The following is a 14,317-nucleotide window of genomic DNA, read 5'->3' on the forward strand; positions in this document are numbered from 1 at the left end:
TTCCTTCAACAGGAGGAGGAATGTGTTTACAGAAAGTGAGCACATGGGCGGGCGGGGGGGCAGTGCAGACGTGAGTGAGAGGCAGGATGGTCGGTATTGTAAGGCTCCTGACAAAGAGGAGGCGGTGGATCACAGTGCAAGTGAACTTGGCCTTAAATGGGAGGAGGGCCCACTCTCCGGGGTGATGGAAAGGAAGAAGGGGGAGCTCGTGTTGAACAAAGCTGGCACCTCGAACATTGCCCAACATATCAGGGCTCTGAACTCTGCCCTTAGTGAGTCAGTTGGCTCTAGAGGAGGAGATGAGGGCACCTGCTGAGGGTAAGGAGCCAGAGGAGGTTTGGATGCTCAAGGAGAGGAGAGAACTTTGTGGTGGAGATGGAAGGGCGTATAGCCAGAGGAGCTGGCCAGGCAGTGCTGAGCGCCCATGTAAGGCGGGAGACTATGAGTGTGTGATGAAAGCAGGCAGCCCTGCAGGACAAAGGGGCTGGAAGGAGAGGCTGGTAGGATTGAAAGAGGCTTCTTGGCCACTTGCCCGACTCAGGGGTGATTATGGAATAGAAGCCCACTGGCCAGATCTTTGCTACTCCTGCAGTCTGCCCACTGTAGGACTTTACCTTCTGTAAACCAAGAGCTGAGTATATATGAGTGTGTTTATTAGTATATATTAGGTGTTTATGGGTCATGTGGAGGTGAATTTAAAAATGCAAGTATTATATAGCATTTATATTCACGTACAAGGGGGAACTGATTCAGGCTGTGTGGACAGTTGAGCCTGGCTGGGGACTGTGGAGCTGGCTGGTATGGTACCTGGTGCACACTGGACGTTTTTGCTCCTCGTGTCCTAGGTCGGGACTTCTCTCATGACGAAACCCTGGATGTCCCAACACAAGTCGAGCTGCTCATCAAACAAGCGACATCCCATGAAAACCTCTGCCAGTGCTACATTGGCTGGTGAGCACCTCTGTTCAAATAAGCAATTAGGCCCCTACCCTGTGCCTCAAAGCCAGAGTCACAGAAAAAGATATGGGGGCTTATCCATACAGGGAAATTGGGTATCCATATAGGGAAACTGTGTCTCAAATCTCTTCTAAAGTTTATACTGACTGGGTATGCTCATTGTTCCAAAAATGGGAAAATGGAGACATATGGATGTGTATTTGGAAGGCAAACACCAAAGTGAATTAAAATGACATGTTAAATTGACTTAGACGAATAGATGAGGCCCCCTTATTTGAGGAGTGGGGGTGTTCTTTTGGGGGTTTTGCTGTCAATTCAGAGATATAGGAAAGGCAAAGGAGAAGAAGCCAGAGGGGTGACAGAGAGGAGATGAAAAGACAGATTTATCATCCACGTTTGTAACCTCAAGGACCACTCTGGGGTCTGCTTTGATTAATCGCCTGAGGCATGCTTGAAGGTAGAAACTAGAGAGAGAGGGTGACAGAAAGGCGTCCTTGCGGGACCACAGCAGGCGTCTGGCCTGGGCTGGAAACGATAACGCCTGTCCTGCACAATTAGCTGTGGGAGATCTCAGGGAGGGTCCCGGGGGTGGGCAGACCTTGCTCTTTCCATTCTCAGTATATCTGCATAAAGCTTTGAAGAAGCGCAGATTATTAAAATATTCCTTTTCTCCTTGTCTCATTAGGTGTCCTTTCTGGTAACTGGAGGCACAGACGTGCCCACAGCACTTCTCTTGAGGCTTTTGTACTTTGGTATCTGCTTCCACTAAACTGAAACCATGGTCAGAAAGTTCAGCTCTGAAATGTAAATGAAAAGAACTACTGTATATTATAAGTTGGTTTGAACCAACTTTCTAGCTGCTGTTAAAGAATATATTGTCGGAAACACAAGGCTTGATTTGGTTCCCAGGACAGTAAACACAGTAATACTACGGAAATCAAGCCCTTGATTTTGGGGAACAGAAGATCTTTAACTTTAGAAATACGGGTTTTGACTTAACTCACAAAAGAACTCAGAAGTGTTTGCTGACAGGAGAATGGCCTAGTCGTTCCTCTCAACATGGACACAGCAAACTCAGCACAGTCACAAAGCCTCAGGTCATGGAGGACACGGATTAGGACTCTGGATTGTAAAGACGCGGAGAAGCTGACTTCATCGCCTTCGCCCATCTCATTACCTCACTGGTCCGTGGACGCAGCAACAACCCTCGCAAGATGGGCCAAAATGGGTGGGAAAGGTCAGTCTTCTGCCTCACCCGCCGCACTGCGACATATACACTTCAAGCCAAGACCCGAGCCACTCAGAGGAGAATCTGTTCAGGTCGCCAGGCAGCCTCGGCTAGGCAGGCGCACAGAGATCACAGTGCAGTAGGAGGCCCACACTGGCCTTCCCGGCCTGGTTCTGGGATGTCTTCAGTGAGGTCTGAATGCCCTCCGTTTGGAGCAAGGCCTTGGAATACAGAAATGCTGTCATGGAGGTGCTGACAGAGAGAGGGAAGGTCTAGAACATGTTGGGAAGTAGGAGCAAAAAAAATCTTAAATGCACAAAGTATAAAGTGTAGCCATGTCTAGACACCATGTTGTATCTGAATAATTTTTGTGCCAATAAAAGACATCAGAATTTTAAAAACATGAATATGAGTGGCTTTTTATTCCTGTATATTAGTTCATGAAACAGTTATTCCTTCAACATTCACTGAGTACTGGGACTGCAGGACAGTCCTCGGCGTGTTCCCAGGCCAGACAAGACAGAGCCACATCTCTTAGAAGCCACCCGGCCACCTGGTGAGAAGAGAGAGCCACAAGAGCCTTGGGGAAGGGGCACTGGTTCCACTGGGAGCCTCACAGAAAGGGGACACTGGCCGGGGGTCTTAAATGGGAGTGGGAGTCTGTCAAATGAAGCAAGTCAGGATGTCCTCATCAGAAAAGAGGTGTGAAAGCACAAGACCGTGCAGGAAGGGCACGTGTGAACCCGAACCATGTGAGACTGCAAGTATTAGGACGCTCTTTATACATCAAAACAGCAGTTTCACACACGGACCTCACGGTTCAGCATGCCCGGCTCAGTGGTCACTGGGAAATAAAGGAACTAAAAGGAGGCTAGAAAGTAGATCCAGGCCAGACCGGCTGCCTCACAATCCAGCGGCAAGGAGTCTGAACCTGATGCTGTGGATGGCAGGGAAGGAACCATGTGAAGTTTTAAAACAAGTAGAATCTCAGTAGGGTTTTTTTTAAAGCAACTAGTATCAAACAGGTGGAAAGAAAATTAAAAGTTTGCAAAACCCAGTAAAAAAAACTGTTGCAATAATGAAGAGAGAACTTAAACAGAGCCAGCAAGCACTAGGTAGATTCCTCTAAAGAGCATGCCTAACGAGTTCTTCCAAAAAAATACTGTTTTCAGTTGTTGAGCTAGATTTCTTTTTCTAAGTTCCTGTGGACCACAGCTACCCAGTGAGAACTACTGACTCATAAAAGTGATTGAAAGAACTTGTAAAATGGATCTAGAGATTATCATGCTAAATGAAGTAAGTCAGAAAGACAAAGACAAATACCATATGGTATCACCTATATGTGGAATCTAAAATACAACACAATTAGAGACTTTTCTGGTGGCCCAGTGGTTGAGACTCTGTGCTTCTACTGACGGGGGCAAGGGTTCAATCCCTGGTTGAACTAAGATCTTGCATGCCGCACCATGCAACCAAAAAATAAAATGAAAATACAACACAAATGAACATATCTACAGAAATGAAACAGACAGCTATAGAGAACAGACTTGTGTTTGCCAGGGGATAGGGGGAGAGGTGGAGGGAAGGATTGGGATTGGGAGTTTGGGACCGGCAGATGCAAACTATTACATATAAAATGGATAAACAACAAGGCCCTACTGTGGCACAGGGAACTGTATTCAATGTCCTGTGATAAACCATAATGGAAAGAATCTGAAAAAGAATAACTGAGCCATTTTGCTGTACAGCAAAAATTAACATTGTAAATCAACTACACTTCAATAAGAATTTTTTAAAAAGAACTTATTCCCTGGTGGCTCAGATGGTAAAGAATCTGCCTGCAATGCAGGAGACCCAGGTTCAATCCCTTGGTCAGAAAGATCCCGTGGAGAAAGGGAATGGCAACCCACTCCAGTATTCTTGCCTGGAGAATCCCATGGACAGAGGGTCCTGGCAGGCTACAGTCCATGGGGTCACAAACAGTCAGATATGGCTGAGCGACTAACACTTGCACTTGGATGAGAATTATAAGGCCAGGAACCATATTTTATGGGATTTTGTATCCCCCAAATCCGTCAGAAAAGCAGGTGCACTGTGGTGCTCCATAAACACTTATTGGAGAACTCCTCTGTTAAAAACAAATATAGACTTAAATCTCAGTAGTGGGACTTCCCTGATGGTCCAGTGGTTAGGAATCAGCCTTCCAATGCAGGGAACGAGGGATTGATCCCCCGTCGGGGAACGAAGATGCCACGTGCCAAAGCCCGCATGCCGTAACTATGGAGTAGCCTGTGTGCAGCAACGAGGAGCCCATGTGCTGCAACTAAGACCTGACACAGCCAAAAGTATATACTTTGCTCCCCAAAATATGACCAAGTTCTACGTGAAATAACTATCAATGACTATAGTGATGTCATCATCACTGTAAGACAAATGACATGAGAATGGATGGACTCAGAAAAATGGTGGCCACTATGATAAAGACATATTTCTTAGGACATGGAAAGTTCTTGGCATTAAGATGTTTGGTGAATCCAATGGGTTTTAAGTTATATCTAAGCAAAACCTTCTGACTGCTGAAATGACTTAGCAGAGGAAGGTGAGGTGCTAATAGAGGCTTTTATATTATTATTACTACTAATATTATGCTTTACCACATAGCTTGTGGGGTCAGAGTTCCCTGACCAGGGATTGAACCTGAGCCCTTGACGGTTTAAGTTCAGAGTCCTAACCACTAGACTGCAGGGAATTCTGTAGAAGTTTTTAAAGACAGCCTAATCCCCCTATTAATCCAGGATGGTTTCAAGTAACCAGTGTGAGGGGAGGGCCTTAAATACCTTAGAGACAACTAAAGCAGTGAGAGTTAAGGCTGTGGTATCAAATTGTTGTTGTTCAGTCACCAAGTTGTGTCCGAATCTTTACGACCCCATGGACTGCAGTACACCAGGTCTCCCTGTCCCTCACCATTTACCCAAGTTCATGTCCATTGTATCAGTGATGCCATCCAGCCATCTTATCCTCTGATGCCCTCTTCTTCTGCCCTCAATCTTTCCCAGCATCAGGGTTTTTTCCAATGACTCAGCTCTTTGTATCAGATGACCAAAATACTGGAGCTTCAACTTCAGCATCAGTCCTTCCAACAAGTATTCAGGGTTGATTTCCCTTAAGATTGACTGGTTTGATCTCCTTGCTGTCCAAGAGACTTTCAGGAGTCTTCTCCAGCACCACAGTTCAAAGGCATCAATTCTTTGGTGTTCTGCGTCCTTTACAGTCCAGCTTTCACAACTGTATGTGACCATTGGGAAGACCATAGCCTTGACTATAGGAACCTTTGTCGTCAGAGTAATGTCTCTGCTTTTCAACACACTGTCTAGGTTTGTCATAGCTTTCCTGCCAGAGCAATCGTCTTCTGATTTCATGGCTATAGTCACCATCTGCAGTGATTTTAGAGCCCAAGAAGAGGAAATCCGTCAGTACTTCCACCTTCTCTCCCTCTATTTGCCATGAAGTAATGGGGCCAGATGACATGATCTTAGTTTTTTTAATGTTTAGTTTTAAGTCTGCTCTTTCACACTCCTCCTTCACCCTCATCAAGAGGCTCTTTAGTTCCTCTTCACTTTCTGCCATTAAAGTGGTATCATCTGCATATCTGAGGTTGTTGATGTTTCTCCCACCTATCTTGATTCCAGCTTGTAACTCAGCCCAACATGTCTCATGATGTGCTCAGCTTATAGGTTAAAAAAACAGGGTGAGAGCAGACAGCCCTGTTATACTCCTTTCTCAATCTTGAACCAATCAGTTGTTCCATACAGGGTTCTAAACTTGCTTCTTGACCTGCACACAGCTTTCCAGGAGACAGGTAAGATGGTCTGGTATTTCCATCTCTTTAAGAGCTTTCCACAGTTTTTTATGATCCACACAGTCAAAGGCTTTAGCATAGTTGATGAAACAGAAGTGAAAGTCGCTCAGTCATGTCCGATTCTTTGTGACTCCATGGACTAAACAGTCAATGGAATTCCCCAGGCCAGAATACTGGAGTGGGTAGCTTTTCCCTTCTCTGGGGGATCTTCCCAATGCAGGGAGCGAATCCAGGTCTCCGGCATTGCAGGCAGATTCTTTACCAGCTAAGCCACAAGGGAAGCCCTGTACTACCAAAAGAAGCCCAATGCATTTCCAATCTGACCAGATCCTGCAATTCCCAATCTGTGTCCTCAAAAACCTCATGGTCACCAGCAGTGCTTCTATCCACATAGATCGGAGGCACAGCCATGACAGACTCACTTTAGGACTCTCGACCCTGAGGCAGGCAGCCAAGAGAGTGACCTCTAGCCTGAGAGACGTTCCTGGAGCTAGAGTTCCACCTCATTCCCAAACATGCTCTTGCAACTTTCAGCTCCTAGCAAGGCTAGGCGCTTCCACACAGGGGGTCTAGGTAAAAGCACATAGTAACAGCATGGATCACAAGTCCCTTGAAAGTCTGCGATCCAACAGATTAGGTTAGTAGTTCTAATTCCCCACTCAGTTATGAAACAGCCAAAGAGAACAGGAAAAGCTGACCCAGAAAAGAAAGTTTGGTCCACATGCTTTGCCCATTTCTGGCCGCCTCCCTTGCAAGGACGCTGGGTGTCTCTTGACACTGGCAGGTCAGCATAAACCCCCTACAATGCTCCCCTTTTGGGGGCTGCCTTCAGTCATTATGAGGCACCATGAAACCGCAGAGCAGGGCTCATCACTTGCTTTGTGCAGGGCGTGTCATTCATTCATACAAGCACACTGTAGAGTTAGTAAATGAGAAAACGTGTGTACTGAGAAAGCAGAGAGGCTAGAGCTCTGAGGGTTCTTACCTTATCCTGAAGATCCTGGGCAAGCCCGTAAGATGATAGCTTACGGTGAACAGTATTGGATTTGTGATCTCTGAAGATTTAGCTTCGGGACCAGGGACCAGCCTTGATCACTCAAGAACTTTTGTGTAGCAGAGTTTTACTTAAGTATAAAAAGGGACAGAGAAATCTTCTAACATAGACATTAGAAGGAAAGTGCCCCTGATGAAACAGAGGTAGATGTTTTTCTGGAATTCCCTAGCTTTCTCTATGATCCAGCGAATGTTGGCAATTTGATATCTGGTTCCTCTTCCTTTTCTAAACCCAGCTTGGACATCCAGAAATTCTTGGTTCACATAATGCTAAAGCCTAACATGCAAGATTTTAAGCATGATCTTACTAGCACAGGAGATGAGTGCAATTGTCTGATGATTAGCACATTCTTTAGTACTACCCTTCTTGGGAATTGAGATGAGGTTTGACCTTTTCCAGTCCTATGGCAACTGCTGGGTCTTCCAGATTTGCTGGCATAATGAATGCAAAACTTTGACAGCATCATTCTTTAGGGATCTGAATAGCTCTACTGGAATTCCATCACATCTACTAGCTTTATTAACAGCAGGGCTTCCTAAGGCCCACCTGACTTCACTCTCCAGAATGTTCGCTCTGGGTGACTGACCACATGATCGTAGTAATCCAGTTCATTAAGATCTTTTTTGTACAGTTTTTCAGTGTATTCTTTCCATCTCTTCTTGATCTCTTCAGCATCTACTAGGTCTCTGCTGTTTCTGTCCTTTATTGTGCCCACTAGGTAACAAATTAACTAGTTTCAAATCTCAACTCTGTCTCATCCTACCAGTGTGACTTCAGAAAAGCTCCTTATTTTCTGTGTTTGCTTCCTCCACTGAAAATGTGAGTCTACCCCATCAGGTTGTTTTGAGGGGTGCAAATCCATGTAAAGCACCTCAGCACAGCCTAGGTTGAACCATACGCCTCCCAATGAAGAGGACGCTGGTTCAATCCCTAGTCAGAGAACTAAGATCCCCCATGCCACAGGGCAACTGAGTCCATGCACTCTAGAGCCCATGCTCAGCAACAAGAGAAGCCACCACAATGAGAAGCCCATGAACTGTAACTAGGGAGTAGCCCCCACTCGCAGCAACTAGAGGAAGTTTGTGTGCAGCAGTGAAGACCCAGGACAGCCAAAAATAAAACAAACCAAAATATATTGGTTTTTTTTTTAAAGAAATAGGCTAGCTTTTGTTCTGCCATGGTACCTGTGTACCTGAGGTACACAAATGGCTGGGGAGGGGATGGGGAGACTGAAAAAAGCATCCTGTTAATAAGATATTCTGACTAAGATAACAGCTAAGGAGGGAATTCTCTAGCAGCCCAGTAGTTAGGACTCAGTGCTTTCACTGCCAGGGTCCAGGTTCGATCCATGGCCAGGGAACTAAAATCCTGCAAGGCCTCGCAAAAAAAAAAAAAGTAACAGCTGACATTTATTGAACACCTACTAAGCCAAACAAACTGTATTACGGGTGTGTCGTCCCTGATCTCAGGAGAGAGGATACACCCTAGAGGCATCCCAAATCCACTCCTGAGCTGCCTAATACTGCCTCCCTCCTAACAAGAACTCTTGCAGATATTCATTTCACAAACGTTTGAGTTCACACTGAAGTGCCTTAGGTTGTGTTTCCAGCGGTCGTGTTTTCAGGAGAAACCTCTAACTGGAGAAGTTCCAGAGCGCTGGAGGTAACAGACGCCTTTTCCAGTAGCTTACCTATGAAGTGCAAGAGAAATGTTGCGGTGGCTGGAAGGTGTGGGGTGGAGTGGCGTTCTCTGTCTTGCCTTTCATTTGGGAGAGATGCCAGCATACTTGTAGTCTGTTACGGAAGAACCAGCAACGAGGGAAGACATCAGACAGGGAGAATTGCAGGAGTCAAATCAAATGGGTCAGGGGGACAGGAAACCAGAGCCTAAGAAGAGCTGGCTTTAAATCTGAGAATTACTGGGTCCTCTGCGTCTCACCTACGAGGTTAAAGAAAATGTCAGCCTCCCTAGGTAGCGGCGGAGTGGGGGTCGGCTGGAGCCAGGTTCTCAGGCTGATTCCGCCCCAACTCAAACTCCCCAGCTCGCCCCCAGCAAGAACTGCCTCCGCACATGCGCAGTGCGCGCACGTCGCGCTGGCCGAGGCACTCTCGCGAGAAGAGCCGCGCCAGCCGGAAAAATGGCGCCTCCCAGTCCCCGAGAGTCCAAGGCCCAGTCAGCCACGACCGCGGCCAAGTCTGACGGGGAAATGGTGCTGCCGGGCTTCCCGGACGCAGACAGCTTCGTGAAGGTGAGTTCGTGACGCCTCGAGGGCATCGGGAGCCGCCTGCGGCTGACCGGAAGCAGGCCCGGACCCTCTGGGCGGCCGCCCACCCGGCCGCGTGCACGATGCAGCCGAGCCCCGGGAGAGGGTTAAAGGGGCTTGTGCCCTCTCCCGGCACAATCTGCCTCTTCACCCTCCGGGGATGGGGCTTCGCTCGCTGACACTGGGGGACTCCCCACACCCCAGGGTCCTGGATCTCCCGTTTGAACCCTTGCAGTCCCGAGCATGGAGAGCTGTCGCCACGTCATAGGAAGGGATTCCTGGTCACCCTGAAGCCCCCAGTCCTCGCGACCCCGACCCCGCCCAGGCCTGAGCCATTCAAACAACTCTCCGGAGAGGCTCGGCTGCTTCAAGCTGCCCACACTTGCTGTCCTCCCCTCCCGCGGCGGGGATGGCCCTTCTTCCCTCTCCTGAGGTCCAGCCCTACATAATCCTAAACCCTGGGTTTAATGTAGAGCTGCCACCGAGTGTCCCTCCTGCAGGTGCCATAGAACATTGATCAGTGCCTCCTTCCATAGAGTTCATTTGGATTATTTGTTTAATGGTGCTTAAATATGAACAAACAAATCTGGAATTAAACATCTCATGCATAGCTCTTACAAGACCATGCAGCTAAAATAGCTTGTAAGTTAGCACTACAAATTCCCTAAAACTCCACTTGCATTTTGTCTAATTTATCATTACCACAAATTCATTTATTTGGTTCTGATTAATTCCTGGGTCACTAGCCATGGTCCTGATTGGGTGGCTCTGTGCTACCAGGAATGCCACCATGATTCAAGTTCCCATTTTCTCTCTTTTTTTCTTGGAAAACATTTATAACACAGCTTACAGTGATGTCATTTGGCTTTCATGTGACCAACCATCATTTACCCATGAGTGCCACTTCAGGTTTTTTCCCATTACCACACAGAAATTGAAATAGAGACATCCTTGACAGTAACTGAGCCATAAACACAAGTCCAGTTGTGGATGGTAACCATTCTAAATCAGTCATATGAAAGATCCAGAATATTCTTATATTGTCTGTATCTATTATGATGATTATTATTATTATTTAGCTGAGCCATGCAGCTTGTGGGATCTTAGTTCCCCAACCAGGGATTGAACCCATGCCCCTATCAGTGGAAGCACAGAGTATCAACCATTGGACCACCAGGGAACTCCCTTACACTTGTTTATCAAATTCAGAAACTAAGGTTCAAATAAATAAAATAACTTGCCTAAGGTCACAGTACCAGGCTGTTTTGAATCTTAGCCTAATTATATATGTATTTGTTATTTCTATACCCATTCTCCCAAGAATGTAAGCTCCAAAACTCGTTTTCACGTTCATTCGTGTATCATAAGGGTTGGGGTAAAATCGGCACTAAATGATGCATGGAGATTGGGTATCTTCATCATTGTTGGGAAGCCCAGTACAAAATAGCTGGTTGGAAGAAGTCCTTGGAAAAATGGCGAAGGGCCAGAAGTACCCCGGCTTGATGTGCTCGGACAGAAAAACATCTCCTGCCTTTGGTTATGTCCGGCGCCAAGATTTAATAATAAATATTAAGGATGTTGCTTGAAAAAATGGGTTATGAGATAAACACATGGGTCACTTAGAGCGCGCTGTCCTTGAAATATTTTTACTGATTAGGTGTTAACCCCGTACGTGCTCTGCTGGCTGTATACTCTAAGCTCTTTGTTCCTACTTCTATAAAAAGGCTTGACTACAGAAATAAACATGTCAGTCCTTGCAAGAGACTGTCCGAGTGTCCTTCTTTCAGGTTCGTCACTTCCAAGTCCCGGGAAAAAAATCCCCAACAATCATCTAGGACAGTTCCTTATATATAGTAGATCTTGGAAAAGAAAATGAGCTGCTGGATGAATGGTGACCCGTGTCTAAAACACGCTTGTTTTTCTGGTTTTGACAGTTCGCTCTTGGGGCAGTGGTGGCAGTCACCAAGGCGTCTGGGGGCCTACCACAGTTTGGTGATGAATATGATTTTTACCGAAGTTTTCCTGGCTTCCAGGCATTTTGTGAAACACAGGGAGACAGGTTGCTTCAGTGGTAAGTGCTATATATTCTTTTCTCATGTTGAAAGAAATGACTATGAAGAAGTAGATGATTTTTCCTGAGATTTGTATTTTTTTCTTACCATAATTTTCTGTGCTTTGGAGCTATAAAATGTAAAAATGACAATGGATTTTGATTAGGGAATGTTACTTGGTAAATTTTGAGTTTAACTTTAAAAATATATATGTTGACTATTGCAGCTATAGACAGTGAATCTTTTTAAATTAACATGGGACTTGAAAACCTAGAGCCAAGATTCTCTCACACAACCTGTGGAGTCACAAGTTTTAGCTTTCTATTTTGTTTTTAATCTATTTTATTTTTTAATAATGGCTTTCTAATAAGTGTATTAGGACAGACATTACACAGACGCTGGTTTTGTTGAACTGTTGCATGACAGAATTGGAGAATCTGTTTTAGATTTCATGTTAAAACAGTGAATGCAGAGTACATCATTTACATAGTGTTATATATCTTTTTAGAATGTAAACAAAGCCTTGGGGTAATTTCTTCCACCCCTTCAAATAACGAATGAAGAAAATAAGTCTTTGTGAGATTTAGTGAATTGCCCAGTGCCATACAACTAGCAATGTTTTTTGCTATAAGGGTGCAGGTTTTGTTAGTTTGATCTAAAAGTATTAGGGAGGACTTCCCTGGAGGTCCAGTGGCTAAGACTCTGCCCTCCCACTGCAGGTGGCCCAGGTTCGATCCCTAATCAGGGAACCAGATCCCACATGCCATAACTAAGAGTACACATGCTGCAACTAAGACTCAGCACAGCCAAATAAATAAATATTTTGTTATAGAAAGTGTTGGGAATAATCTGAGCTAAGCCTTGGGAGCTTTCTGCCAGATGAGTAAACAAGCAAACAAAAGTATACAGACTGATTTGGGTTTTCCTGTCCTTCCCAGCATGAGTAGGGTGATGCAGTACCACGGGTGCCGAAGCAACATTAAGGACCGGAGTAAAGTGACCGAGCTGGAGGACAAGTTTGATTTGCTGGTCGACACCAATGATGTTATTCTGGAAAGAGTGGTGAGTATTTCACCTCACTCTTAAGGTAACTAACAAATGAAGAGCCTTTGTATTATTAAATAATGAAAGAAAACCCAGGCACTTCAGGAAATGAAAAGAAAGGAAGTTTAGCATTTCTTGCCCATAACAATATTCCCTCCTCTGATGATTGGCTTCTTTTCCCCAAAAATAACACAGTTGTCTTCAGATACATCACTTCAGAATATTACTTCCCCTGGGGATGCCTGTTTTTAAAGTGCCTTTATCAGAAATCTACCCTGCAGATTTGCCAGTTCCATTTTGTTGCAGGAGAAGAGGCCTCTGGATACAGGGCACAACCAACATTTAATCCGTTTTTACTAGGTTTCCCAGGTGGCGCTAGTGGTAAAGAATCTGCATGCCAATGCAGGAGACACAAACAAGAGACTTGTGTTCACTCCCTGGGTCGGGAACATCCCCTGGAGGAGGAAATAGCAACCCACTCCAGTATTCTTGCCTGGGAAATCCCACGGACAGAGGAGCCTGTTGGGCTACAGTCCATGGGGTTGCAAAGAGTTGGACACGACTGAGCACACACACGTTCGGTCTTCTAACTACCCTGAGTTCCGTGATTAGAGGGACACGTGGCTCATTGAGATAGCGAGCCAACCGTCTTCTGCCTAATTCTGTGGCAGAATATTCCTTACAGAAATGCACAGCTTGTCCAAAACATAGCTAATGCTCAGCCATATGACAGTCCTGTGGATGTTTAAATCATGCTGTCCTGTCCCATGAAGTCATCTCTTCCATGGTCTAGATGCCCACAGGTCTTTCAGTGGTTTGCTCAAATTTTCTGATTTCAAGTCCTACCATTTGTCAGCTAGGTGCACCACTGTTGGTAGTGCCCAAACTGAGACCCCACATCTGGTGCTGCTGTACAAAATACGGGTAGATGAGGACAGCTGTCATTCTCACTCTGATTACCATTCCTCAATGTTTAATGCAGGCTAGGATGGTAGGCCACATCATCCTGTTAAGTCACTTTTGAATTTTCAGCCCAATTCAGAACTGTGAAGAGAGTCAGTCAAGGGCTGGGAGTGCCTGATCACTGCCCTACCTTTGAGCAAGTAATGCTTTAATTACTTGGGTTGACTTTAAAATCACGTCTCCTACAGTTATTCGCTCTTAAAAATGTGTACTCTTGGATGTAATTCTCTGGCTATGTTTCGTAAAATTTTAGGTAATTAACTCTGTTAACCCTTAAAGGAAGATACTAAACTAATACCTCTTGCACTCTTAGGGCATTTTACTGGACGAAGCATCAGGCGTGAATAAGAATCAACAACCTGTCCTCCCTGCAGGGTTACAGGTCCCCCAAACCATAGTATCCAGCTGGAACCGGAAGGTGAGGGCTGCTTTTCAGAGGCACTGGAGTATCTGATATCAACCTTAGGGTCTTTGCCCTTTCTCATTTGCATTTCTGTTCTAATTTATTGAACACAGAACTCGCCACTGCCTAACTTGTTCTCATAAACAGACACAACCTAATTCCACCCTCTAGTCGACTTTGCAGCCACCACCCCACCCCAGGGTCACACATACATTCTTAAATGGGTGGCCGTTGGCGTAAAACGGAATTTAGTTTTCTAAGTTTTCAAGTTGCTGTGTTATAAAGTATTTGTTATTTGTTGATCATAGGCAGGAGAATATAGCAAAAAAACAAAATCTGAAACTTTCCGGCTGCTTCATGCAAAAAACATCATCCGACCTCAGCTTAAGTTCCGAGAGAAGATCGACAACTCTAACACACCATTTCTTCCCAGAATCTTCATTAAGCCCAATGCTCAGAAACCCCTCCCTCAGGGTAAGTGGTACCAACTCTGCC

General features: G+C 45.4%; 2 protein-coding genes across 3 annotated transcripts in view; both read left to right on the forward strand.

The window, feature by feature from the left end:
- MTOR (mechanistic target of rapamycin (serine/threonine kinase)) overlaps positions 1-2,592 on the forward strand; it is a 124,124-nt gene extending 121,532 nt beyond the window's left edge. Inside the window, exons 57-58 of the mRNA XM_010849896.1 lie at positions 846-951; positions 1,643-2,592. Of these exons, the coding sequence (XP_010848198.1) occupies positions 846-951; positions 1,643-1,658 (122 nt within the window). The 3' untranslated portion in view covers positions 1,659-2,592. The remainder of the gene's footprint in view (positions 1-845; positions 952-1,642) is intronic.
- Positions 2,593-9,194: 6,602 nt separating this feature from the next.
- EXOSC10 (exosome component 10) overlaps positions 9,195-14,317 on the forward strand; it is a 23,589-nt gene continuing 18,466 nt past the window's right edge. For both annotated transcript variants that reach the window (XR_826099.1, XM_010849897.1), the window contains exons 1-5: positions 9,195-9,346; positions 11,296-11,432; positions 12,351-12,474; positions 13,733-13,837; positions 14,131-14,296. Coding sequence is in view for 1 of the 2 variants with exons in the window: in XM_010849897.1 (XP_010848199.1) it covers positions 9,236-9,346; positions 11,296-11,432; positions 12,351-12,474; positions 13,733-13,837; positions 14,131-14,296 (643 nt within the window). In the remaining variant the exon portion in view is untranslated. The remainder of the gene's footprint in view (positions 9,347-11,295; positions 11,433-12,350; positions 12,475-13,732; positions 13,838-14,130; positions 14,297-14,317) is intronic.

The sequence above is a fragment of the Bison bison genome, unplaced genomic scaffold, assembly GCF_000754665.1.
Source record: "Bison bison bison isolate TAMUID 2011002044 unplaced genomic scaffold, Bison_UMD1.0 scf7180017864289, whole genome shotgun sequence".
NCBI lineage: Eukaryota > Metazoa > Chordata > Mammalia > Artiodactyla > Bovidae > Bison > Bison bison.